Raw genomic sequence first — 25,905 nt, 5'->3', positions numbered from 1 at the left:
CAAGCCCTGACAAATTCCAAATTCATAAATAAAGTGAATGACTGCTGTTATCTTAGGCCACGATGTTTTGGGATAGTTTGTTATACAGCAAGAGATTAATGGAATACTCCTCAACCTATAGCCTCCCCTACTTCAGGGAATGGTGTGAACAAAAGTGGGCCATGCATTCCAAGCACTGGTAAAGCCTTGGCTTAGGCAAGACCCTCCCCAGGCTGGGAATGAAGTTGTCTTATAGGTAAAATATGAAGACAGCAGCAAATCAAGAGACTCACATCATGCATCTTGTAGACTTAAGTGGAAACTCAGAGATCCTGCGCTTGAGTCTCCCTAGGCAAGGGACAGTTTTGTTTCCCAAAGAACTGAGACACATCTCTCTGGGGCAGAAGCATGGGCAGACTGAAGCCTCAGAATGCCAGCTGATGGCATAGCTCCCGGGAGCAAGTATGAACAATTTCTCCTGTTCAAAGTGGAAGGAGTGCACGTTCTCCCTGAAGCCAGTAGGCCAAACTACCAAATTTTCAGCCTCTCTTATGCCTGCTTCTACGTGTTTCCCTAATCTTCTGGGCAAACACAAGCTCTGTTGCCTAAATCAGGCAATCCCAATCCAGTCAGAAGCAGCCTCTCCACTCCCTCCAGCCTCAACTCTGCTCAGGAAAGACTTGCCAATTTTCTTTTTAACCTGGAAGCAGCCTTTCTGGAAAATGGAAACAGAGCTAAGAAGCCATCATCTCTGACTCCTCTCTGGTTACAGGAGGTTAAATCCCTTCTCTCAAGAGATGACCGTTTCCTCTGACTTTGTGCTCTGGACACCCAGAAGCCTCCTCAGCCTCACGGACTAGATCTCCATGCTGGCTCCTTCCTCACCCTGAGCTTCACCTCAACTTTTTCTGGAGAATATACTTTTCTTTTTAAAATCCTTTCTCCAGCTTCTCCCCCAGTCCTTACTGTTCTTCTTTTAGAGGAAGGTTGCCAGATTTTTCTGTAATGGGCCAGAGAGTGAATATTTTCAACCTAGTGAGCCATGTCGGAGAAGGCAATGGCACCCCACTCCAGTACTCTTGCCTGGAGAATCCCACGGATGGAGGAGCCTGGAGGGCTACAGTCCATGGGGTCGCTGAGAGTCAGACACGACTGAGCGACTTCACTTTCACTTTTCACTTTCATGCATTGGAGAAGGAAATGGCAACCCACTCCAGTGTTCTTGCCTGGAGAATCCCAGGGACGGGGGAGTCTGGTGAGCTGCCATCTATGGGGTCGCATAGAGTCGGACACGACTGAAGCGACTTAGCAGCAGCAGCAGCAGCAGTGAGCCATGTGGTCTCAGCTACAACTGCTCAGTTGTGTTGCTAAAGCAAAAGCAGACATATTTAAAGAAATGGCCATGGTTGTGTCTCAATAAAACTTTATAAAAACAGGCTGGATTTGGCCAGCAGAGTGTAGCTTGTCCATTCTTGTTCTAGAACATTTGGATACTTATTTCTTCGTTCCCTTTAGGTCATGGAGGAGGTGGGGGTTGAACACAATGAATTCAGTTCAGGTTACATCTTGCTCTGAACCAGAGCACAGAGGCTGGAGCTAGCTGTGTTTTTCTCACAAAGCTGTGGCCACCAAGGCCTAAAGAACCTTGGATGCATGTGATGGCTCAATGGCTGCCCTGGTCAAGACTGACTTCAAAGTAGCAGGTCTCCCAGCTGCTTAAGCCTTGTAGGGCCCCTTTTCTCTCACCAAAATCTGCACTGGAAAAAAAAAAAATGTTCCCTAATGATCCAGCAGGAAGTAAGATTCTTAGTCTATCCCAGCTGTCACGTTCAGAGGAGGATCAGTTTCTTGGAGTTGGTGATATTAGCTTTAAAATATATACGATCATTGACATAGGTTAGACACTGTTTATAGGGTTGTTATGGCAACCAAGTCCCATGCTGAGACCTGAGAAAACAGGACAATTGGATTGCGTGGGAATTAATGCTTTTCAAATCCCACCCCAAGGCTATTTGTAAGCTAAAATGAGTGAGACATTTCCTGATGAAAATCTGACTTTGTAGAGGATCTCTGCCTGGACAACAGGAGGGACATTTCTGAACTGTAGTTCCTCTCATTGTCCCACGTAAGTTCCCAGAGGTCCCAGCTATACGTAACTCACAGCTGCAGCCCCCAGCACCTAGCACAGTATTAAACATGCGTGTATATGTAAACGCCATGACCTGAGTGTAAAAGGTTTCTCTTTCCCAATTCTGTTTTAATGCTTTTTCCAGAATCCAAAGTCATCCTTGAAAGTGAAAGAAAGTGTTAGTTGCTCAGTCATGTCTGCCTCTTGGCAACCCCATGGACTGTAGCCCATTAGGCTCCTCTCTCCATGGGATTCTCCAGGCAAGAACACTGGCGTGGGTTGCCATTTCCTCCTCCAGGGAAAGTTGTCCTTAATGTGGCACATTAAAGAGCTCAGGGTGGTCCCAGGAATTTCAGCTCTATTGATTCCTGTACCCAAATAACTTAGCTTGGTATTTAAAAGCAGGTCATGTAGACAGACTTGCTTTCCAAAGAATAGCATGTCCACAAAAATAAAGACAAATACTTTATAAAATTAAAGTTGAGAAACTCTTTCTATCTCAGGGTCTATATAAATTGTCCTTTCAGATTTTGAAATCATGGGAGGAGTCCTGTTGGTCTCCCTCTAAACAACTCACATGGTACAGATTTTGCTTCATGCCCTGCCTACCTCCATACCCCCTACTCTGTGGAAAACCTGGACGGAATAAATGCTTCTCTCTTTGGGAACCCTTTGGTTTACATCATGGCCCTATGGTTGGAAGAAAACCCCCTGCTGCCTGAAGGCAACATTTTGATGATCTAGTTCAAACCCTGTGATAACTGAGTGGGCAGTGGAGCTGCTCAGGGAGGTCCTGCCCACCTGGGTCTGCATCTGGCCTCTGGACCTTCCCAGTGCCCTTTCCAGGTCCACCTGGGACTGGGAGGCCTTTTCCACATCACATTTCATGTCCCTCTACAACCTCAGTGTCAACTCTTCTCTAGGGATCTCCTACTCCCCCCTTCCCCAGGACCAGAATTTCTTTCTTTTCCTCTTCTTCTGTGCGTGCACGCATGCACTAAGTCACTTCAGTCACGTCCGACTCTTTGCAGCTCCGTGGACTGTAGCCCCTGGGATTCTCCAGGCAAGAACACTAAAGTGGGTTGCTGTGCCCTTCTCTAGGGAATCTTCCCAACCCAGGGATCGAACCTGCATCTCCCGCATTGGCAGGTGCGTTCTTTACCACTAGTGCCACCTGGGAAGCCGCCTTCTCTTTTTGAAGGGCCGTAATTTCTTTGCCTGGATTTTTATCTTGGAATCATTTTGAGTTCTATGTTTCTTTCTTTTTCTTTTTTTTTTAAAGAAAGTTACTGTTAATTAGTCACAAGATGCAGAAAACAGAACCAATGATTTCAAGGAAAAGGGCTGGTGCTGTCAGAGGAAAGGAAGACTATGCTGTTGCTGCTGCTGCTAAGTCGCTTCAGTCGTGTCCGACTCTGTGCGACCCCAGAGACAGCAGCCCACCAGGCTCCCCCGTCCCTGGGATTCTCCAGGCAAGAACACTGGACTGGGTTGCCATTTCCTTCTCCAATGCATGAAAGTGAAAAGTGAAAGTGAAGTCGCTCAGTCGTGTCCGACTCTTCAAGACCCCATGGACTGCAGCCTACCATGCTCCTCCATCCATGGGATTTTCCAGGCAAGAGTACTGGAGTGGGGTGCCATTGCCTTCTCCAGAAGACTATGCTAGCCAGGTTCTAAAAGCCACTGAGTCAGAGGTAGTCAGGCATTTAGAAACGAGAAAGATGGCTTCAAGCTGGAGAAGATTCCTCTCCTCTCTGCAAGAAACTCACCTGAATGGGCCCCAGGCATCAGTTCAAGTAGCAAGAGTCTGGCCTTTGATTCCCTGAGTCATCTCAGAAGATAATGAGAAAGGGGCTAGGATTTCTTCCCCAGTTAGAGACTGTCCACTGGACGTGCACCCTCGCTTGTTTACACATGCACTCCATGTGCTTGTGGGGGAGGTTTTCAATAAGGCAGGACAGAACAGAAGAAATCTTTACAGGCTAAAGATTTGGGGGAAGCCATTATTTTATTCACTTTATTTTCCACTAAATTCAACTGGTGACTGAACATACAGCCTGGCCTCTGACAGTACGCATGTCCTCTCCTCTGCTCTTTGGATTAACCCTGACGGGAAGCCTGAGCTGCAGACACAGCCAGACATCCTGATCAGACGCTGAACTACACACTTGTTCTCCTCACATGTACCCGAAACTAGATGGTTTTCCCATACATTTCATCATGGTGCTGTTTCTGAAAAGATTAGCCAGAAGCTGATGCCAAACAGATGATGCCTATAAAAGTAGGACTGATCTGGCTGAAACAGGGAGGAAGGTGGACACCTCCTCCTCTAACACACCTCCTCCTCCTCCACTGGGCCAGCCTGCTCCCCTGAATCCAGGTGTGGGCACACCCCAGGCTGGATGGTCTCTGATACCTGTCCAGCTCTGATGTCTGGAAGTTCCTCTGTTCTCTCCTCCCTGCCAACCTCTCAACTTTCCTTTCTTCTGCACAGACTTTGTATATGATAATGAAAATAGTCCTTCTAGCTGCAAGTAACGGCATTTGAAGCCAGTTAGGCACCTCAGCCAGGAAAGCATTACCTAATGTCCAGGCTGAACAAACAGTGAGTTTTCACGGGCACAGTGCTGGCACCCAATACATCCTGGCACTGAGGGGCTGGGGTGGGAGGTCCAGATGGTGATGGTTTCCAGCACAATGGAGGTTCAGAGTTCATGGCTTTGACGTAGCAAAATGTTAATATTAGAGTAAAACAGCTCACCTTTCCCTTGAAAGATGACAAAGTGAGTATTCCTAACACAGCCAATGCTTTTGGTTTCACCAGCCATATCTCCTTCATTGTAGTCTTTGGAAAAAAATATACTCACACACGCACAAATGTGTTGTGGTGTAGGAAGATCGTCCTAAATCGCACACCAGGCTCTCTTGCCTGGGAGGAATTCTTAGAGAGTTCACGGAGCATATACAGAGCTTTGCTGAATCTGTAGTGGAGACATTCTGATATGACGTCCACACTCCACAGGAGGACCCAGCCTTGTGCTCCCTCAGAAGGGCTCTCTTCACTGAGATAGGTTTACTCAACCTCTGTGAGTCAGGCAGTGCTAGGTATTGGGGATCAATAGCCAAAATCAAAGTGTTACCTAATCTGGGTCCTAATCTGGAGGCTCTGGGGGAGAATCTGCTTCCAGGCTTATTCAGGTTATTGGAAGAATTCATTTCCCTGTGGTTGTAGGACTGAGGTCCCCATTTCCTTGCTGACACTCATCAGGGAGCCTCTCCCGGCCTCTCAAGGCTGTCTGCATTCCTTGTCAAGTTGCACCTCCATCTTCAAAGCCAACAATGACAGGCTAAGTTCTTCTCAAGCTTCAGATCTCTCTGACCTTCTGTTCTACCACCTTCCTCCTTCCTCCAAGTGGAGAAAGATCAGGCCTGGCTGGATATTCCAGAATACCCTCCCTAGTGTAAAGCCCATAACCTTAGTTATACCTGCAAAGTCCCTTTGCCATGTAATGCATCATATTCACAGATTCCAGGAATGAGGGTGTGGACATCTTTAGGGTCCATTCTGTCTACTGCAGTGGGTGGCCTGGAAGCCCAGCTCCGACTAGGTCCCTTTGGGGTCCTCCTGAGGAAACCTGAGAGCAGTTATCATTTCCAAAGCTCTACTCTGTGTACAGGTGGGAAACGAGGGCCTCTGTCATTGCCACTAGTATGCTCATCTGGAGGGGGGACATAAGGGCCCCCATGATAGTCTTGCTTCTTTCCCAGCACACAGGCCAGGAGGCTTCCCAGGACTGTTCCACCTTCTTTCAGCAGCTGAGACCCTCTAGCAACTATGAGTATATCAGACAGGACCTTCATGAACTGACCTGCAAGAACTTCCTGGGGCTGCTACGAGAGCTCCTTAGTGCCCCGTCACCCCCACCGGCCCCCCACTCCGCCCCTGGCCCAGGCAGACTGTCTCAAGAAGATGTGATCATCTCCTGTTCCCTACAAGACCAATCAAGTCTAACTCCCTGGTCAGTAACCAGATAGCCTTAGATTGTCTGACTATACCTCCAGCCCTGAAGGCCCATCTCGTTCCCCTCACTTCAGCCACATGGAAGACTATTAGCATCCATCAGTCCCTTCTCTGTTCGTCAAACCTCTCCAGTCCCAAGTATCCAAATCCTACTTCCTCCATGAATCTCCCTCCAATTCTCCCTTCTGCAGAGTTGTTGTTGTTCAGTCTCTTAGTCATGTCCAACTCTTTGTGACCCCATAGACAGTAGCATGCCAGGCTCCTCTGTTCTCCACTATCTCTGGGAGTTTGCTCAAATTTATGTCCATTGAGTTGGAGCATCTTCAGTTGGAAGAGGTCTCGGAGTGAAATTCACACACATTAGTCTGAATCTGGCTTTCTGTTCTATATATGTTATTCTTATAGTCTCTAAGTCTACTAGTACAGCAAAGTTTCATTTATCTTTTTATCCAGGTCTTACATGTAGCAGACATTCAGTTAACTGAACTGCTCTTAGATTTATAGTTCTTTTAAATACCCTTCTGACTAATGGATAAAACACTTGTTGTTACTTTTATATCAAATATTTCTTGAGGAGACAGACAGGCAGGTCTCTGCTTTCCTTATAATTTTAAGGTGGAAAAATACACTCAACAGACTGTACGTCCTACAGAGGTTTTCAGGGTAAGGTGCCAATATCCCGAGTGCCCAGAATCCCAATCCATCCTCAGCATTGGTGGCAACCCCACTGTTCACTCAGACAGCCTAGCACCTACCCTGGAGGCCATTTTCTCCCAAGGCTGTTCTTCACCCTGCAGAGGGAAGGTCTGGCCTCCTGCCTGCCTCACTCACTCCTACTCTCTGCCAAAAGCCTGGGATCCATCAGTAAGCCTGCACTTAACATGCTTTAGTCACTGACTACATGTTATATCCACTGTCTGTGCACTTATTCCACCTGAACTAGACCATCAGTGGGGGAAGACTCTTGACTCTAAAAGATCGCCATAATTTAACCTGCTCCATTGTGCAATCCTGTGCACCAGCATGGGTTTGGTGCCTTTTCGCTGAAGAGACTATGGCACTTACATTTTAATGTTATCTGGCAAAATGAAGAGCTCCAGTGAGCTTACTCCTTCCTGTGAAAGAGGTCAGATGCTCTTTGTGGACCTCTCACATATACACAAGTCAAAAAACAGCTCTGCTTCCCACAGTGGGCCTAGCTCTCAGAATGTTTCTTCCCCTTAAACTGAGCCAACATCTGGAAGACACATGGAGGAAGATCATTAAATTATCTTATATATATATATATATATTTTTTTTAATCAGGAAAAGGAGTAAAGCAAAGATCACTCTCCCCAATTTTTTTCTCAGGCTCCTAGACAATCTTCTCAATCTAAGGACAATATTTTTCTTTCATTTTCAACCAAAGAATCACATGGTTAAAATAATAACCTTCTACCCCACACCTCTCTATACTGGGTCCTCCTCTCAGGAGGAACCACTATTACCCATTGTGGTTATGTCCCTTTATGTTTCTTTGGATGGTTATTTCCATGTCCCTAGAAAATTCCTAGAAAATTAGTAGTATCAATCCTATTTCTTCTTGATTTATCGGATTTAGACATTATTTCACTGAATTCCTTCCATGATAGATAAAAATTTAACTCACCTACATAAAGGTCCCCTCCCACCATTCACCTTCCTAGTTTTGATAGGTAGGTAGTTACTCTTAGCTCTTCTACTGTCTCAGTTGTTAACTGCATCAGACTCACCTAATCAGTCTGTTAAAACCGAGGTTTCTGGGATCCACCCCATGAGTTTCTAATTCAAAGGGTCAGGAGTGGGACCCAGGACTTTTCTTTTCTGACATTATCCCAAGGGAGGCTGATACTGCTGGCTGGGTGGCCACACTTTATGAAGCACTGCTTTACTGGTAACCTTTGCAATTCTTTTTTGCTATGTAATCATTTTTAATGTCCAGAGTTTGCAATTCAAGGGCCAGAGCTTTCTCCCAGACTTAAGCTTGCTACTGCTGCTAAGTCACTTCATTCGTGTCCGACTCTGTGCGACCCCACAGACAGCAGCCCACTAGGCTCCTCTGTCCCTGGGATTCTCCAGGCAAGAATAGTGGAGTGGGTTGCCATTTCCTTCTTCAATGCATGAGAGTGAAAAGTGAAAGTAAAGTTGCTCAGTCGTGCCCGACTCTTAGTGACCCCATGGACTTGAGCTTATAAGCTCTAAATTGGCTTGTGAGGCCAGTAGGGGTACTTCTTCTTGTCTAATTTGGTTTCTGGGAAGACTTCAATTCAAGTTCTCAATAGTCATTTAATCAAATGGAAGTATGTTCCTCATCTTCTCCAGCTCTTTCTCATAATTCTAAATCCTGGTCTTTGAAAGAGACAAAAACTCAGCACAACTTTTTACATCTTCTTTTTCTTCAGCGTCCACCTGGGCAGTATATTTATCCTCTGGTACAGGAACGTTCAGGGCATTAAACTTCTCCTCAAAGTCATCCATCAAGCCAGCCTTTGCCATGTTGGCCTTGGAGTAAACCCAGTCGATAGCAGATGGCTTCTCAGGCAGAGTAGCCAACCTGGAGGTGAGCATCTCATTCCAGGACTTGAAGGAGTTAGTCACGGCCTTCCGGTTTGGGGGGGTGATCTCCCCGAAAGCTACCCAGTCAATGGTTTTTAGAGCAAGTTTCTGTCCAGCCATCTTGAGATCCTTTACTGACCTGGGTACCCTTTGAAATTTTAAGTAATAAACAGCTTTTTACAGTTTCATCAGGTTTTACAATATCTTTGGCTCACTAATTTAAAAAATTAAGATATTAAAACAACTTTTGTTGTCCTATATTAAACTCTAAATACTGAACACCAATGAACAGTGCTAGTATTATGGCCTCATGATTGCTGTTCACAGCAGAGCCAAGACAAATGTCATGATTACAAATCCTCCTCTACACAGGTACAAAGTTAAATGACCAGAAAACTCAACTTTTACTTAAGGGGCAATGTTTCTAGTATTAAGATCCTTCTCTTCCATATGCTGTTCTACTGGCTTCACATCCTACCATGCTTTGTTTTATATTGAACCATGACATATTAGCCATATTTTTACTTTTCTGGGAGTTTTTGATTGCCTTCATTTTTTGTATCCATAGAAAACATACATTCTACCTACACTGTGTCCTGATTATTTGCTGCTTTCTTATTATTCTGTCTATGGCTGGCTTCATTCTTCTCAAAGTTCATTAATCCTTTGCTCTAAACTGATCAACTGTTTTTTAGACATGCTGCACAACTGTAATCCTGGAATTTCTTATCATTGGACTTCTAAGAGTTTGTTCTCACATTCAACTTTTTGCTCCTTCTAGCTGTCACCCTTTTTTCTTGGAGTGCATCTTAGGTAACTTCCTTGGAAAGGTTACCAGGGATGTAAACTTTCTGGGTAGTTGCTTGTCTGAATAATGACTTTATTTCAACTTGATTTTATTTCATACTTGACTTTTAGGCTACGTATAAAACCCTAGTTTCAAAATCACCTTTTCTCAGAGCTTTGAAGCCCTTATTTCACATACGCTAGTTTCCAATCTTACTAACAAGAAGTCTAATGGATTACTTAGCGTGACTCTAATTATGTTGGGAGAGGACATATATTCCCCACTATCACCATCCTGTACTCTTTGTCATGGAAGCATTAAGAATTTTCCTTATGTCTTAGGCGTAGTGACATTTCAAAATGATGTACCTAGGATACTTTGGGTTTATCCTGCTTGCAAGCTGGTGGGTCCTTAAAAAAAAAGTCTCTCTAATTTTGGGAGAACTGTCCACAGCTAGAGAGAGTCTCCTTCAAGGATGGTTACAATCCCCCATAGTCAGTCATACAATCCCCCATAGTTCCACCCCCCACAGTCAGCCAACAGCTGACTAATAAGGGTACAAAGGGTCAGCCCCTTCCCCTCAAGGAGAGGACGGCTCTTCGGTGTAATTTATGCTCCAGAGCTCCCAGCCTCAGGCCAAAGCTAGACTTTGCCCAAGAGCACATCCTTGCTCACCCTCCTCCCTTTCCTTCCAGATTTCTCTAAGAACACCAACTCATTAGACCAAGTGCTCCCAAACCCCTGTTTCAGGCACTGCTTCTGGGGAACCTGACCCAAAACCACATGAGACAGACTTTGGGAGAAAATGGGGACATCTTGGTAAAAATCTTATATCTCGAACTCCAAACTCTTCTCTGTGGTTCTATTTACAAGTCTCATCTGCAAGGCGTGGGTCATGATCTGCTAGTTTTCCCACAAGTTCAGAGCAGTCAGAACTATGGAGGGTGGGGCTGGTGAGAGGTTCCACAGCTTTGTCCCCACCCCACCCAGGAGTCTGGTTTAGCCAAAAAACAGTTTTGTCTGACCTTCCCCAGGTCCTGGATCTGTGATGATCTTGGGTGTTAGAGAAAGATTTAGACTCAGACCTGGGATCGCAGATTTCGTGCATATTTCCTGCAACAGAGTCAGCACCGCACATCTTCCAGATTGCTTGGGGCAGACAGGCCAGTGCTGCGACGTGGTGTTAGCTCATGGCTCACTCCTACTCCATATGGTCTTGTACAGGCTGCATCCCATATAGCTCCTCCACACAGCAGCACAGCCGAGAATCTGCTGAGCTCGGGGAGGATGGTGACAGCCTGCACTCATGGTGCTTTGCCTTCCAAAGACAACTGAGCTGAGCTTTCTCAACTCAACCACCAATTCTAACAAGAGGAAGTTCTTGCTTCATCACCCACTCACAGTCCCATCAATAAAACCTGTATGTAGAGCACTCACTAGGTACTGATCTGAGCTCTAGAAATGCTGCAGGAAAAGGATGCAAGTGAGGAGACCAAGCTGCCAGTTCATGACCTCAAAGGGATCATCATTTTCTAATTGTTTGGGAATCAATGAGTTTAAATCACATGGTTATTAGACACAACCCTCCAAATCATACATTTCAGCATTTTGCAGATCAGGAAAGGGAGGCCCAGGAGGGGGTGTGCCCAGCCTTGGGCTCCCATGCCACCGGGGCCATTACTTGTACATGTGCACCTGCCACCTGGGGTCCCAACCATGAGTTTTCAGGTACCTGATTCTTCTGGGCAATCTTTTGTCCCTTTTTCCAGCGGAGCACGGGGGTTAGGGCTGGCAGCTCCTTCTCCTCCTCTCCCGTCACATGCTCGCCCAGGCTGTAGGCGGCCTCGAACACGATGGGGCTGATGACGTCCTGTACTCTCCGCTGAAACAATAAACACAAGGCACGTGAACGGCGGGCGCTGCTGACATGTGCAGAGCATTTCAACAGTTTACAAAGACCTTCCACACGGACCGCCCCGTGTGAGCCTCACAAACCACCCTTGTGAGACTGGATTTTATTGCTTTCATATTTTAAGATGAGGTAATGAGGCCAAGGGCAGTGACTGTCTTGTCCAAGGTCACTCCGCTAATAAGTGGGGGTTTTCCCACTCTACCTTGCATGGTGCGAAATCATGGTCTCTTTAGCATGTGGAAGACATTACCTTAGTCAGCTTCCAAATATTCTTATAAGCTAGTTGGCGGGCTGGCGAGCATCTGTACTCACAGTGCAGCACTAACCCTTCCAATCCATGGGGTTTTGATCATCAAAGCTCTTCTGAGTTGAGATAAATACAGATTCTGTGTTAGGGCAGGGGACCTGTAGACACTGGGGCCTGATGGCTTCCCAGCGCTGGGCTCCTTGGAGCCAGGGGTGAAGTCGGGCTTCAGGCCTGTGTTCTTTCCTTCAGACCCTAGGACTTCAAGAGCCAAGGGAGTGATAGGCTGATAGTCCCAGTGAGCACCGACAAGATGCCAGGCACTGTGCAAGGTGTTCTTGAGAGGTAAGGTGTGTGGCTTACCACACACCCAGAGCATGGGAGCTGGGCTTACTCCCCTCCATTGTATAATAAAGGGAAGATGAAGGCACAAGTTCCCCAGGCCACAAGGCTAATAAGGATTCTGAGTCACATCAGCTCAGTTCCTGGCCTTTCTGCTTCAGTCTGCTCCACTGCCTCCCCGGGACTCCGGCTCCCCCAGGCTCACAAGTTAGAGAGCGAGGCAGGAATAAAGCATTAGTTTCCCTGCATCCCTGGCCAGCACACACTATGGAAGGTGGGCTTTCAAGGGGAGCAGGGCAAATCTGAGAAGTAGCACCAATGAGCCACGTCTCCATTGCCTGCATCTGTCAAGGAGCCGGCAGGCAAGCAGGAGTGAGAGGCGCTAGGTGGGCGGGCAGAGGCCACCCAACCCCAAAGCCTCAAGCAGAGCCAAGGACTTCAAACTACACTCTGTGTAAAGTCTGGTGGAGTTGGAAGCAGGCGAGTGCAGTGTTCAAAACAGTAGAAAGTTTTAAAGTTCCCAAGAGGCACACAGTGAGGAGCTGGCTCATACCCCACCCCACCCTCCTGGATACCCAGTGCCACCCCAGAGGCAGACATGCCTATCGGTTTCAGGGCATCTGTCCAGTCTAAGCACATTTAGGTAAATGATGGCTGCACTTTGCTTTCCTTACTCAGCATGCATCCTGGAGGTGGTTCCAGGTTAGCACATAGAGCTACCCACCCCCACCCTTTTTTAACACAGAGTTGTTTTTTTTGTTTTTTTTTTTCACAGAGGTCCTTACCCACCAGCATTTGGACTCAGAGCTGCTTAAATAAGTGAATGAATGGCAGCCCATCTGACCATTTGGTAGCAGCATTCTCCAAGATGGGTCTGTGAGCCTCAGTTCCCCGGGAAGGGGGTAAATGAAAGGGTCTGTGATCGAACAAGCTGGGGGGCAGGGGCACCAGGTTAAATAGAGGGGTTTGTGTCTTTTGTTTATGGTATGTTTTTACAGCAACTGCCTCCCAGAAAGAGTAGGGTGACCCCAGGTTTACTGGGGCACAGAACCCTGTGTTTCCTGGGAGTTCCATGGGGGTATGTATGTGGAACAGAGCATGTTCAGAGACATAGAAAATCTCCCACAGCAGCCCAGGAGAAGACATGGCATCCGAGCCAGAGTGGCATGGGAGAGGAAGCAGATGGGGCTGCTGAATGTGGGGCATGGGGGACAAATCACTCTAGGGATGGGAGTCTGAGTGACCAGGAGGTGGCTTATCTCTGTGCTCAGAAAAGCAATCAGCTGAGAAGAGATTCAATCATTTGCATAAATAAAACACAGGACTTCACAGGGGAGTGACAGGTGAGCCTTTGGGTAAGATACTTCCAGAAAATTCTCTCCAATTTCAGATTTTAGGAGCAGATCTTTAACACTCATGTCCTTTCCAGGAGGAAAACACCTACCTGGGATCCAGGTGCCTACTGACTGACTCTCCAAAACAGAATTTAAAGTCTGGGTGCAGAGAACAGTGAATGAGTGCAGTCTTAATGTTCTCACAGATAAATGCTCCAGTGTTTCTTTAAGAATGACTGCCTTAAGGTTCTGCATTTAAATCCTTCATGTCAAAAGAAGTCAGTTATTACATGATGCTATTCTTGTGGGAGGAACGGAGGATGGGGCTGGGGGAGGCAGAAGTCACTGAATGTTTCCTGGCTACCACATGTATTCTAGAAACTGGGCCAACCTCTCCCCCAGACATCCTTTTACTTAATCCACACAATACCTGAGCTGGTGGTCTGCGTTGCTCCCATTTTACAGATGAGATAAACAGAGGCCCCAGAGCTCAAATAAATTGTGCTTCACCCTCAAACCAGTAAGTGACAGAATTGGACTCATTCTTAGAACCAGAAGCAAAATTGCTTTCCTTGAAGTCGTCACGTGCTGTTTAAAAAACATCCCAATTGTTCTGACCTCACCTTGAAATATTACTTAACTACTTAGGGGGACACAGGCCAAGAAAGAAATGTCCCTCATTCCGGGAAGAATGTGAATAAATGACAAATAACTAATTAACAGGGACTTTGCATGAGGGCTATTTCTAAATGTGCAGCCATTCAAGCCATGACCGATGTGGAGAGAAGTCCTAGTTGAGGAACAGCTATTTGGGGTGAGTGATGAACTATGACATCTAGGGGTGCAGATGCTGTGCTCTGGCACTAACTGCATGAGTCAGTTTTAACTAAGATGTCTGAGAAACACCTTCTTATGACATGTCCCAAAAGCTCTGTGCAGAAGGGTCCTACCCCACACTGAGCTGCGGGTGGAGGCAGGGGAGGGCATGGCAAATAGAAATGAGCCGGCACTCCCCAAAGAACAGCCCTTCTTGCCCACACTGTGCTTGGTTTTATCCGAGCTGCAAAAGAAAGGTGGCAGCACCATTTTCATGGCTTCCTTTGCATTTCCGGAAGCACAGCTTCCCTCAGGTCAGCACTGCATTGAAGTGAAGGGACCCCTTAGACGGAGGTTTACGGTTTAGGCGCAGACCCTCATCACTGAAATTTTTTTACTGCTTGAAAATATTCACCACGACACACTAAAACTTCCCAAGCTGAATACACACCTATTCTGACAGACCAAAAGCCAACAATCCACCTCTTTTCTGGGAAAAATCTACTGTAGTCTCCTGTTCTGAAAACTGAAGGAGGCTGCACAGAAAAGAAACCTCAGACTGGTGGCAGATTTTGCAGCGGCTGAGGTTTTATAGGGAACTTGACATGCGTGCAATTCGAAATTTATTGGGTGCTTACTTTACGCCAGGCAACGGGCTGGCCCCAGGGAGACAGCCCTTGAAGGCAACAGGCAGGCAGTGATGACCTAGTCGCATAGGATAGAGGCGGCTTTGGGAGCACAAGCAGGGTACCCGAGCTGGACTAAGGGCTGTCGGGCTTCTCAGAGGAGGTGCTCCTGGACTCAGCAGACAGACAGACGTCAGCCAGAGAGCAGGCATGGCCGGTACACACAGCAGGGGGAGAGGCCACAGCCATCCAGTGGATTACATGTGTTCTGCAAAGGTGGGAAGATCAGGCTTGTGGGCAGGTGGGAGGAGAGATGCTAAAGCAGGGATCAGATTTCAGGGGGACTTACAGCGTGTGTTGATTTCGATCTAAACTCTAGGCAGAGCTGGCAGGTAGGTAAGGTGATGTAAGAGGCTGTGTTACAGAAAAATCCCTCTGGTTTCTCGGATGGAGGGGTGAGACTGAGGTAGGGAGGCCAGCAAGGACACTGTTACAGAAAGATCCCTCAGGCTGTAGCATGGAAGTGGACTGATGGGTGCAGGTCTGCTGGGTTCAGTATAAACAGGGGCCCCAGGGGAAAATGTGTATGCTAAGTCACCACCGTTGCATCTGACTCTTCATGAGCCCATGGACGGTATCCTGCCAGGCTCCTCTGTCCATGGAATTTCCAGACAAGAATACTGGAGTGGGCTGCTATTTCCTAATCCAGGGCATATTCCTGACCCAGTGATCAAACCCGCATCTCTTTACTTCTCGACACCTGCACTGGCAGGCGGATTCTTTCCCACTAGTAAGTACCACCTTGGAGGGCTTCCCAAGTGGCGCTAGTGGTAAACAACCTGCCTGCCAATGCAGGAGACAGAAAAGACCTGGGTTCCATCCCTGGGTTGGGAAGACTCCCTGGAGGAGGGCATGGCAACCCACTCCAGTATTCTTGCCTGGAGAATCCCATGGACAGAGGAGCCTGGTGGGCTATGGTCCACAGGGTTGCAAAGAGTCAGATGTGACTGAAGCGACTTAGCACACACCAATACATGAACCACCTGTATTGGGAAGAGGACCAAGCCGGGACATAGCAGGGGGACAGGAAGCAGCGGAGGGAGATGACTGGAGTTTGGTGAGGAGAGGTGGGGGATGAGAGAGAACCCATGGAAGATGCCCCCCGGTGGACCTGGTAGCCTCTCATCACCACGGGGAACCACGAGAGGGAATGGGTGTCTAAGTCATTCAGCAGTGAACCTACTGAGTTTTGTTACAACACAGAAATCCTCTTCTCACCTCCAGATGCCAACTCCACAAAGCATCTCCCAGAATACATTGATTTGGGCCTAGAACCCCAGGCTTCCTTTCTCTTCCACAAACTTGGTCCCCTGTTCCAGCCTCCCCATCAATGGCCCATCCAAACTCACTACAGACCCTCTGTCTACACTGTGAGCTTGTCCACTTATCCTCCCAGGGATGGGCTTTGCTTTCCTTTGAATTACACCTTCCTCCTCCCTTGGCGCACCTCACACACAGAGCTGCTGTGTTGGGGCCCTGAGAAAGGACCACAGGGCCCAGGAGAGTCTGCTGACAACAGCAAGGGAGACTCTTAAGGAAACGTAACTGAGGACCCCCATTCCTTCATGGGGAGCTCTTCTTTGCTGTTCAAGCTTTTCCTTGTCATTCATGACCTTGCTCTGAAAATGAAATCGAACTAACTCAGAAGAAATCGAAGTATACCCCACCAGGGTATACTTGTGACTGGTAGGGGCCAGCCACACAAAGATCCCACCAGAGGAGAGGACCCTCTGCCCTGTTATCCTAGGGCATCTAGGCTATTGTGAGAGTCAGAAGTCCCAAAGTCTTCTGTCTCCTTTACTCGTGGAACCAGGTAATTTTCCCTGGTGAGTATAAGGAGTGTCAAAGCTCCCGTTTACCTGGCTGATGGAAGATCCGCACCACTGTCTGGGGGACTCTATTGCAAGCCATGCCATGACCCAACACGAGTAGGACTCGAGCAGCACACACCTCTTGACCAGCCAGGTGAACTAGAAACCGACCTCACACTGCTTTTCTCCAAGAAATAAAGGGTTTTTATCCTCCTTAGCTAACTAGCAGCTATAGTAGTAAACTAAATGAAAATAGGAAGGGTTGGTTTTACTTTCAATTTGCAAATAACAGAGAAGGCCAACAAATAAGCAGCTAGCATTAAGCCAGATATTTGGTTTGGGAAAAACCCCCTATGGGTTTTTGTTTTTTTTAAAGGCCTCAGTACTTTTCTTTTTCCAAACATGATCTCTTTGTCCACTCCCTCCTGTATTCTTTCTCAGAATTCCTCTGCTCTCTACATCCAACTCTACTACTGCACACCCAACTCTACTGTCTATGATTACCTTGCAGGCAGTCCGAGAAATGAGAAGTCTTGGAGGTTGGAGGCCTTTTCTGTTCTCTCAATAATCATAACTATGAGAATGGTAGTTAAAGTGTTAGAGGACAGCCTAGAACTGTCACAAGCTTAAAGATTCCTCTAAAAGTAACTGAGGATTTTTGCATTTGTTAGTATTTTGCATTTATTATTAGTGATAATACTAATAGAGGGACTTGTCGAAGATCTACCATCCCACTGAGAACAACCAGAAAAGCCAGACAACACACACATACACACATAAACCTGTCTAAAGGTGTCAGGGAACTATCTAGGGTAGGGGTCCTCAATCAGACCACAGAGCAGGTGAGGGTGGACACAGCCTCTGTATTTATCTGTATTTATAGCTGCTCCCCCTCACTCGCAGGAAGGGCATATTACTGATAAATGTAATGTGCCTGAACCATCCCCAAACCATCCCCCCCACCCCTGGTCTGTGGAAAAACTGTCTTCCGTGGAACTGGTCCCTGCCGCCAAAAAGCTTGGGGACTGGTGATGCAGGGAACTCTTTCCTTGTCTGTAAGAAGCCTGGAATAAGAGGCTGAGAATCTGTCTGTGAACTGGTTGCTAAAAGGTTGAGTTCTAGAGTTCTGAGTCCCTGGCAGTCTTATGAGTCTGTGAAGACAAACTTAAAGCTTAGAGCTACTAAAGGCAGCCAGGACTTGAGGATCGTGATTCTAAAGAGAAGAGAAGCATGTAACACCACGTTTGTTCTCAGGACATTGGTGGATTCCACAATGCGCAGGGTTATATGACTAAGAAACCAAGAAGGCAGGGGCCAAGGTGCTGAGAAGACAAGAGAAGCTGCAGTTAACTGCAGACTAGACACAGCAGCGAAGACCAGTGACTCAGAAGACAAGTCAACAGAAAATATGCAGAATGAAGCATGGGGAAGAAAGAGGACAGAAAATTCAGAAATGAAATTCAGAAAAGGCCACAGTGAAAGGCATGACATACTCAGAGTGATTTAGTAGTCTCTATAATTATATGAAACATCCAACCCAACGCCTAGCGTAGCAAAGGTGGGCAATAAATATTGGCTACTGTTATTTTTACCATAACCTTTAAAATGGCAATTTTGATATAAAAATCTGTGAAAACCACCCTGCTGCAAAATGAACAGTGCATGTCGCAAGGACCCATTTCACTAGGAAACAAGCTAAGGCCACATGTGGTTTCATTTAGAGTTCTAGAAATTAAAAAATAAACAAATGAAAATTTAAATTAACACCAAGGGATAAAATTCTGTAAGTTTCTCAACAAGATTAGAGACTTTAATTCTGACTACATACAACTTTGGTCTTCCCGGGGGGTGCTAGTGCTGAAGAACCCGCCTGACAATGCAGGAGACGTAGGAGACGAGGGTCCAGTCCCTAAGGCAGGAAGATCCCCTGGAGGAGGGCTTGGCAAAGAACTCCAGTATTCTTGCCTGCAGAATTGCCTGGACAGAGGAGCCTGGCGCGCTACAGTCCATAGGGTCACAAAAGCATGACTGAAGCAACTGAGCACGTGTGCCATACTACTTTATAGGTAATATCATATGGAAATGGATATCATCATCAGCCTGAAATGTATGATCCCCTGGTAAGCATCAGTGCCCAGGAAGGGCATGAAAGCATGCATTACTCTTTAAGTAACATATTTGCATAAATTATTCTGTTTATCTATGAAAATCACATAACCCCATTGGTGCTTTTTCCTCTTCAAAGATAAAACGATCTCTCCTTGGATACTTGAAAAGGTTTGTTTTTATATTTGAGAGTATGTGTGCAAAAGTGGGGATTGCTTATTTAGTCAACTTATATGTTTATATGTTTGGGGATTTTTTTTTTTCTGCATTCATTCCCAAAACATGCTAATGGGAGATCAGAACTTTTGACTTTGGAAACGATTTCCTAAGAGCATGACACATCCTTGTAGAATGTTCTTTGCAAAGAGACATGTTAATTATACCATAGATAACGCCATGTATCACTTGACAGCTAAGTGATACCACGTGGAACTGGCCCAGCCTGGAGATGATCCAGCTTTTGTGTCCTCCAGAGGAAACGGAATGCTGTCTTAGAATCTAACGCTCCTCCCTTCTTGTTTTAATTTTCTCTTCCTATCACCCATCTTCAAACCTCCAAGGTGGCTCTGATAAAGATATCTGGAGGTGAATATGAGAAGTCCATGGACAGAGAAGCCTGGTGGGCTACAGTCCACGGGGTCTCAAAGAGCCAGACACAACTGAGCAACAAATACTAACTAACTATGAAAATAACACAGAAGAAAAGGCTCCCAGTGTCACCAGCAAAAGAAATACGGCCGGAGTCTCCAGGCAGGCCTTCCTGCTCCACAACCCTCAGCCACAAGCCCTTCATCCAGCTGGCATGTCAGCCCCAATCCTCACGCTGGGACAGAAATGCCCTGAGACCCCCTGGAGTCAATAGTGAAGGAGAAGTGGGAAGGGGGAAGGAGTACTGACTTGGCTCAGCAAGCAGCTGAAAATCCTGGAATCTCCTCTCTTTGCACCTTGACCTGATAAAGCAAGCTTTCGGGGAAGAGGACACAACTGTGCTAAGTGCATCTGCTCAGGCCGACTGCAGTCCCCACCTATGCCTCAGCTCTGCTGACTCCACGTCTGCAGCGCTCTTATCCCCAGGGAACAGGCTCCACCCTCCACGGCCCAGCTCACGGCTGCCACTTCCATGGGACTTTCTTGAGGACACCAGCCCTCTGACCTCAGTCCTCCAGGGTCCTGAGGATGCAGTTTGGCAGTTAATTACTTTCTGTCTTCTACTGCTGTCTTTCCCTAAACCAAAGGCCTTCCCTCAGCCTCCTATTTAAAGTTTCTAAAGTGGGGATGCATCTTATTAACAGCATCAAATAATAGATTTGTTGAGAATATTATTCCTCCTCAGCCCCTACCTGGAAAGCTGTCGTTACAGTGGAAGCCATGTGCGGAGGGAGGTGATGTGGGGCTGGCTCACAGTGGTAACCGCAGCTGCAGAAACCAGATTTCAGCTCTGCCTTGAACTCCCTGGGTCTCTTGACAATACTGTGCTGCGGCAGCAGCCAGGACAGGACATTTAGGTCAGGGTTGGGACGATAGGCATGTGCAGGCAAGAGGGCGGGGTGAGTGGACTGACATTGTAGTGTCTCTCTAGCGGAAAAAACATCAACTAGGTTGCCTGCAGCCAACATCTGGCTGCTGTGTACCTGCCCCAGGTACCAGTGAGGCGTGGGGCAGCAGAGAGGAGGCAGGCAGGACTGTGTGAGCAAACAGATGCCTGGGCAGGAAGTGTGGGAATCTCATGAGAGGGAACCGCCTCCAGCCCCAAAAGGTGCAGCAGTGAGAGTGTCAAGAATCCTCAGAGAGAAGGTGATGAGATGTTCAGCAGGCTGATGGGGGAATGGGAATCAGTTGGTGGGGATGATGTGGAGGTCTAGCAGACGACTGTGTGTTGAGGAACAGAGGCCGCAGACAAGGTGGAGAGCAAGGACTTTGACATCGACAGTCCTGGGTCTAAGGGAGGAGTCCCAGCTCCATCTCTTACAAACTGTGTGACACTGCTCACGTCACTTAATCCTTCCAAACCTGTTTTCTGAGATGTAAATAGCTTGGGCAGGAAAACTTTGCATGACTGTTGAGAAGACAAGAGACTACAGATGCCAAGCACCATGGAGAGCTCCCGGTAACAGGAAGAGCTCACTGTATCTACGGCATCATCACCATCACCATCACCACTTGGCAAAGGGGTGTGGGGCAAGACCACGGGGTGAAGGGCAGGGAGGGAAGGCAGCAGGGAACCGGCTGGCAGGACCTCAGAAATGAGGTGAAGGTCCATCACTCCGTACACAGTGGGGACTGTTAACAGTTTTTAAAGCCAGTTTTAAGGTAAGAAGCCCAGAGGTGATCTGAAGGACCAACAGGATGGAAAGGGAGGAGGATGGGACTTCAGTGGGGCCAGTGCCCCCACCCCGAGCTGTAAGTTGGTTGCCATCAGCTCCCAACTTCCTCTTATGGAGAAACATCCTTGGTTAAATGAGAGCCACTTCACTCAGGAGTTCTTATGCCCCCTTCCCAGCCTCACTGGAAATGACTGACTGGCATGGGGGTAAAAAAGAGGTTATCTCTTGCCTCAAGGCGGGACAACTCTGTGGTGCATTTCATGGCCCAGAGCTCCCCGTGCGATCAGGCTGAGGCTGCTCTCCAGCTGAGGTCACAAGCTTGATGTACTTCTCCAGCCTCATCCTGCTCCCAAATAATAAATCCTGTGCAAGGAAATCCCTCTCTCAAGCTCTGCATCCAGGGAACCCGACCTCACACAGTAACTAGGGTTACAAAAACTTGTGGCAGCAGAAATACATACTTATATATATGTGCACAATATAAAGATAAAATATGGACTTGAAGGGAGGGAGAGACAAGAGTCCCTGCTCACTCAACATCTCACCCTCAACCACTTGGCAGAGCCAGATCACAGCGCCAGCATCCCTCTTCATCCTGCACCGCCAGACTCTGTGAAGGGGCACAAATGCGGCAGGGATCAGAGAGGAGGCTGTGGCCAGGGAAGTCTCTGATGCCCACAGCCCTGCGGGTCCTGTGAATCCAAGCCTCTTCCCGGGAGAAAAATGGGGCAGAGAAGGCAGATTGTGGTCATTGCAAAAGGTCTCGATAGTGACCAATCAGGCCCTGAGCGCTCCCAGGAGATGGTGGTCGGCAGGTCACAAATCCTCCTTGTTCAGACTCTGTGTCCTCAGGCCTATCTTACCAGCAAAAATGTGACATCAAACAGGACAAGGGGGGGAAATAAGACTCCCAAGGTAGCTCATTCCATATCAGCCTTGACTGCTCCCTATCTTTTAATGACTGTAGTGATGTTACAAAGTATTTATTATAAAAAAGGGTATGTGTTTAGTTGGGCCTGATAGTGTTAAAAAAAAAAAATCACTGTTTTAAAGCATCATGCCATAAAGCATTCTGCATCTTCTTATGTTAAGACATGTCCACCATGGAGCGTGGACTACAATTGAGGCAAGTGGTTTCTACCAAGGAGTTTCCATTCCATCCACTACAGATGTCAGGAGATTCCCATACAGAGCAGATGCCCTCAGTGCCCTGCCCAGATGCCCTCTATCTGCTGGTGCACCCCCTCCTGTAGCTGCTATACAGGCATTGGCTCGCACCTACAGTCTTCTTGGGAGGACTGTCCTTGACTGATGGGACCCTCCTCCTCCAGAGATGCCTTCAGGGGATGCCCTGGGATAGGCAGAATCCTAAGATGACCCCCAATGACCCATGCCCCACCCCTCCAGTGTGGGAAAGATAAACAGGACACAGGTCACTCCCATGACTATGTTACATTCTATGGCAATGGTGTAGGGATTATGCGGATGTAAAGAAGGTCTCCAGTCAGTTGAATGTGAGTTGATCAAAAAGGAGATGATCTGGATGGGCCTCCTTTAATGGAGGGCTTAGTTCTTCCCTGAGCTAAGAAGAGACTGGAGGCAGAAGAGATGCTCTTTCTGCAGACCTTGAAGAAGCACGCAGCTGTGGGTTCCACAGCTGCAAGGGCATGAATTCTGGCACCAGCCACATACGCCTAGAAGAAGACTCCAACCTCAGATGTGACCTGACTGACACCTGAGGGGCTGACCGGGCACCAGCTGGACCATGCTCAGACTACTTATGGAAACTGAGAAATAATAAATGGATTTTGTGTTAAACTACTGAATTTGCAACATTTTCTGTAGCATAGAAAACTACTATGTGCCCCATTCCACTGGCTGGCTGGCGCAGTGGTCTGACAGCTGGCCTACGGGTGGATAAGCTCTGGAAGTAGTGATTCATGCTCCAGAGCTCTCTCATGGGACCAGGCTGAGGCTGGACTTCTTGTGAGACCACATCCTTAACTCACTTTTTTCCCTGCCCCATCCTGTGTCCCTCACTTCTGGGAGCACTCTTCCAGCACAGGTGCCTCAGTGGTTAAGAACCTGCCTGTCAATACAGAAGACGTGGGAGATGTGAGTTCAATCCCTGGGTCAGGAAGATACCATGCAGAAGGAAATGGCAACCCATTCCATTATTTTTGCCTGGAGGATCCCAGGGACAGTCCAAGGGGCCACAGAGAGCTGGACACAGCTGAGCATGCACTCATGCTTCCAGTACATCTCTGGCAGAAATTCCCATTTTGGCTTCTGCTTCTGGGGAACCAGATGCAGGAGACCTTGTAATCAATTCCACACAGAATTTGTTGGTTACAATCTCGTTAAAGAGGTGAGAAAAGCTGAATAAAGTGCGAGGGATGACCTAGAGCTCATGTGTGACCAAAACACAAGCAGATCTGAGTCATTAGGGGAAAAGAGTGGGAACTACACGCAGACTATCATGTTGACCATTATTCTCCATTACTTGCAGCTTGGGGTTTTACTTTGCCCTTCTTTTATTCATTCTCAGAAAAACAAGAGCTAGCACTCCATGAATTAAAGACACAGATCAGCGCTAGGCCTCCTCAAGGCAAATCTGTTTTGTTTTTTTTTTTTCGTTTCTTTTTTAGAGCTGTTCGTGAAGCATCTTTGTCTCCTGTACATGAGGCATCATGTTTTATAGAAGGCACAGTGCCCAAAGAAGAGGGCTGGGAACTGGCCCCGAACAGCTGATGATTTATTACTGCATGTTACATAAATCATAGATTTTTGTTGGTTTTATACTTTCAACCAAAATTATATCATAAAGCAGAGGTTCTTAACCTAGAAGAGAATTCAGGGGGTCTGTGAATTTGGAGAAAAATATGTACATTTTTATTTTTATTAACCTCTCACTAAAATTTAGCATTTCCTTTCATTATAAGTGTACACAGCCAAGACATGGAAGCAACCTAAATGTCCATGGATAGGAAAATGGATAAAGAAGGCATGGTACATGGATAATAGAATATTACTCAGCCAAAAAAAAAAAAAAATGAATGAAACAATGCCATTTGCAGAAACATGGATGCAACTAGAGATGATCATACTAAGTGAAGTCAGATAAATAGCACATGGTATCACTTATATGTCGAATCTAAAAAAATGATACAAATGAACTAACTGACAAAACGGAAGCAGATTCACAGGCATAGAAAACAAACTTATGGTACCAAAGGGAAAGCTAGGGGACGGATAAATTAGGAAGTCCAGGATTAACATATACATAGTACTATACGTAAAACACACAAGGTCCTACTGTATAGCACAGGGAATCATATCCAATATCTTATAATAAACTACAATGGAAAATAACATGAAAAAGAATATATATGTGTATAACTGAATCACTTTGCTATACACCAGAAATTAACACAACACTGTAAATTAACTATACTTCAATAAGCAAATAAATGTAAACAGCAAAGCACAGAAGCATTAAACAGACTTCCAACTCCATCATCAATAGAAATCTGAGGTATCTGCACATCATTTACAAATGGTAGAGTCCTTGAAATATTGCCTATGTTCCTTAGTACTTCAAAATTTCAAAAAAGCGCATTAGTTAATGCATTAATAAAAAGCAGGTATATTATTATACCATAAAAGCAGGTTTTCTTTAAAATATTTTGATATGTGAATTTCAACATAATTGGTTTCTTTAAAATTTGGTCTGTTTTATCTATGCACTTTAAAAGCATTATTCTGAGAAGGGGACCATAGGCTTCCCCCAACTACCAAAGAGGTCCATGCACAGAAACGAACGATAAGGACTTTGTCTTAACGGGAAACTACACAATGAGAGGCACCATCCTGTGGTTTCTGAAATGCTTCAAAGTATGCTTCCAAAGCTGCAGAAAGAAATGCTGTGTTGTTTCAGTCTTCACAGGGTATATGAACTCCCTGGTCTCAGCAGTTAAAAATATACCGTCCATTACATTTTATGACAGGTTCAAGGCCTGAGCTCAAAATCACCCCAGGGCTCCTGGGGTTTTAAGAATTTGGTCCTGGATAGGTATTTCAGGCTAGGGTACAGCAGAGCCGCTACGATGCTGAGAGTTATATGAAAGCATCTGTTTCCCTGTGTGAGCCCATCGGAGGGGGAGGGTAGCGAGAGCGGGTTCTCTGGGCTGCATGTAGCGTTCACTGCCTTTACAAAAAGAATCCTGACCTCTCTGGGGCAGGCCTGCTGCTTCATGAGCCCCGAGAGGGTACCGAGAAAGCTGAGAAGCCTGCCCCAGACCTTGGTGGTGTGTGAAAAGCCTGAACCGTGACTGAGATGAAGAAGAGAGTCAAAATACCGACCGCACAGGATTTCCAAGCTCCTCAAGTCACAGTGGGCCTATCTGCTCAGCTTGGGGGCCAACTGAGCCAGCACAGTTGCTTTGAATGATTTGCAGCTTAGCTTCACTTCATTAGCAAGAGAAGAAAGCAGCTCCCCTCAAACCTGTAATAAAACCAGGTCATTAAATTCCAGTGAATTTCATCAAAACTCATTGACCCTTTGGTCTATTCCATTCTCCTTGCCACGCTGTTTCCACTGGTTTTGGCAAAGATCACAAACAGCTGTCAAGTGGCATGATCCAATGGATACCCTTGCTCTATCCTCATCTCTCCGGATCTGCCCCACTCACAGGTATTCCATGTGGTTGAATCTCTTCTTTTTTTGAAAAATAACTTTTACTATTTTTTGGTCTCACCACACGGCATGCGGGACCTTCATTCCCCAATCAGAGATGGGACCTGCACTCCCTTCAGTGGTGGCCACGGTGTTAACCACTGGT

At 46.7% G+C, this 25,905-nt stretch overlaps 1 protein-coding gene and 1 pseudogene across 2 annotated transcripts in view; both read right to left on the bottom strand.

Moving 5' to 3' along the window:
• The window catches only part of ITGA9 (integrin subunit alpha 9), a 364,186-nt gene that overhangs the window by 178,873 nt on the left and 159,408 nt on the right, over positions 1-25,905 (bottom strand). For both annotated transcript variants that reach the window (XM_019984744.2, XM_070777085.1), the window contains one exon: positions 11,222-11,371. In XM_019984744.2, coding sequence (XP_019840303.2) covers positions 11,222-11,371 — 150 coding nt within the window. The remainder of the gene's footprint in view (positions 1-11,221; positions 11,372-25,905) is intronic.
• On the bottom strand, positions 6,051-11,215 carry LOC139178682 (ATP synthase subunit d, mitochondrial pseudogene; annotated as a pseudogene).

This window comes from Bos indicus, chromosome 22 (assembly GCF_029378745.1).
Source record: "Bos indicus isolate NIAB-ARS_2022 breed Sahiwal x Tharparkar chromosome 22, NIAB-ARS_B.indTharparkar_mat_pri_1.0, whole genome shotgun sequence".
NCBI lineage: Eukaryota > Metazoa > Chordata > Mammalia > Artiodactyla > Bovidae > Bos > Bos indicus.
This window is presented reverse-complemented; position numbering and strand designations above follow the sequence as displayed.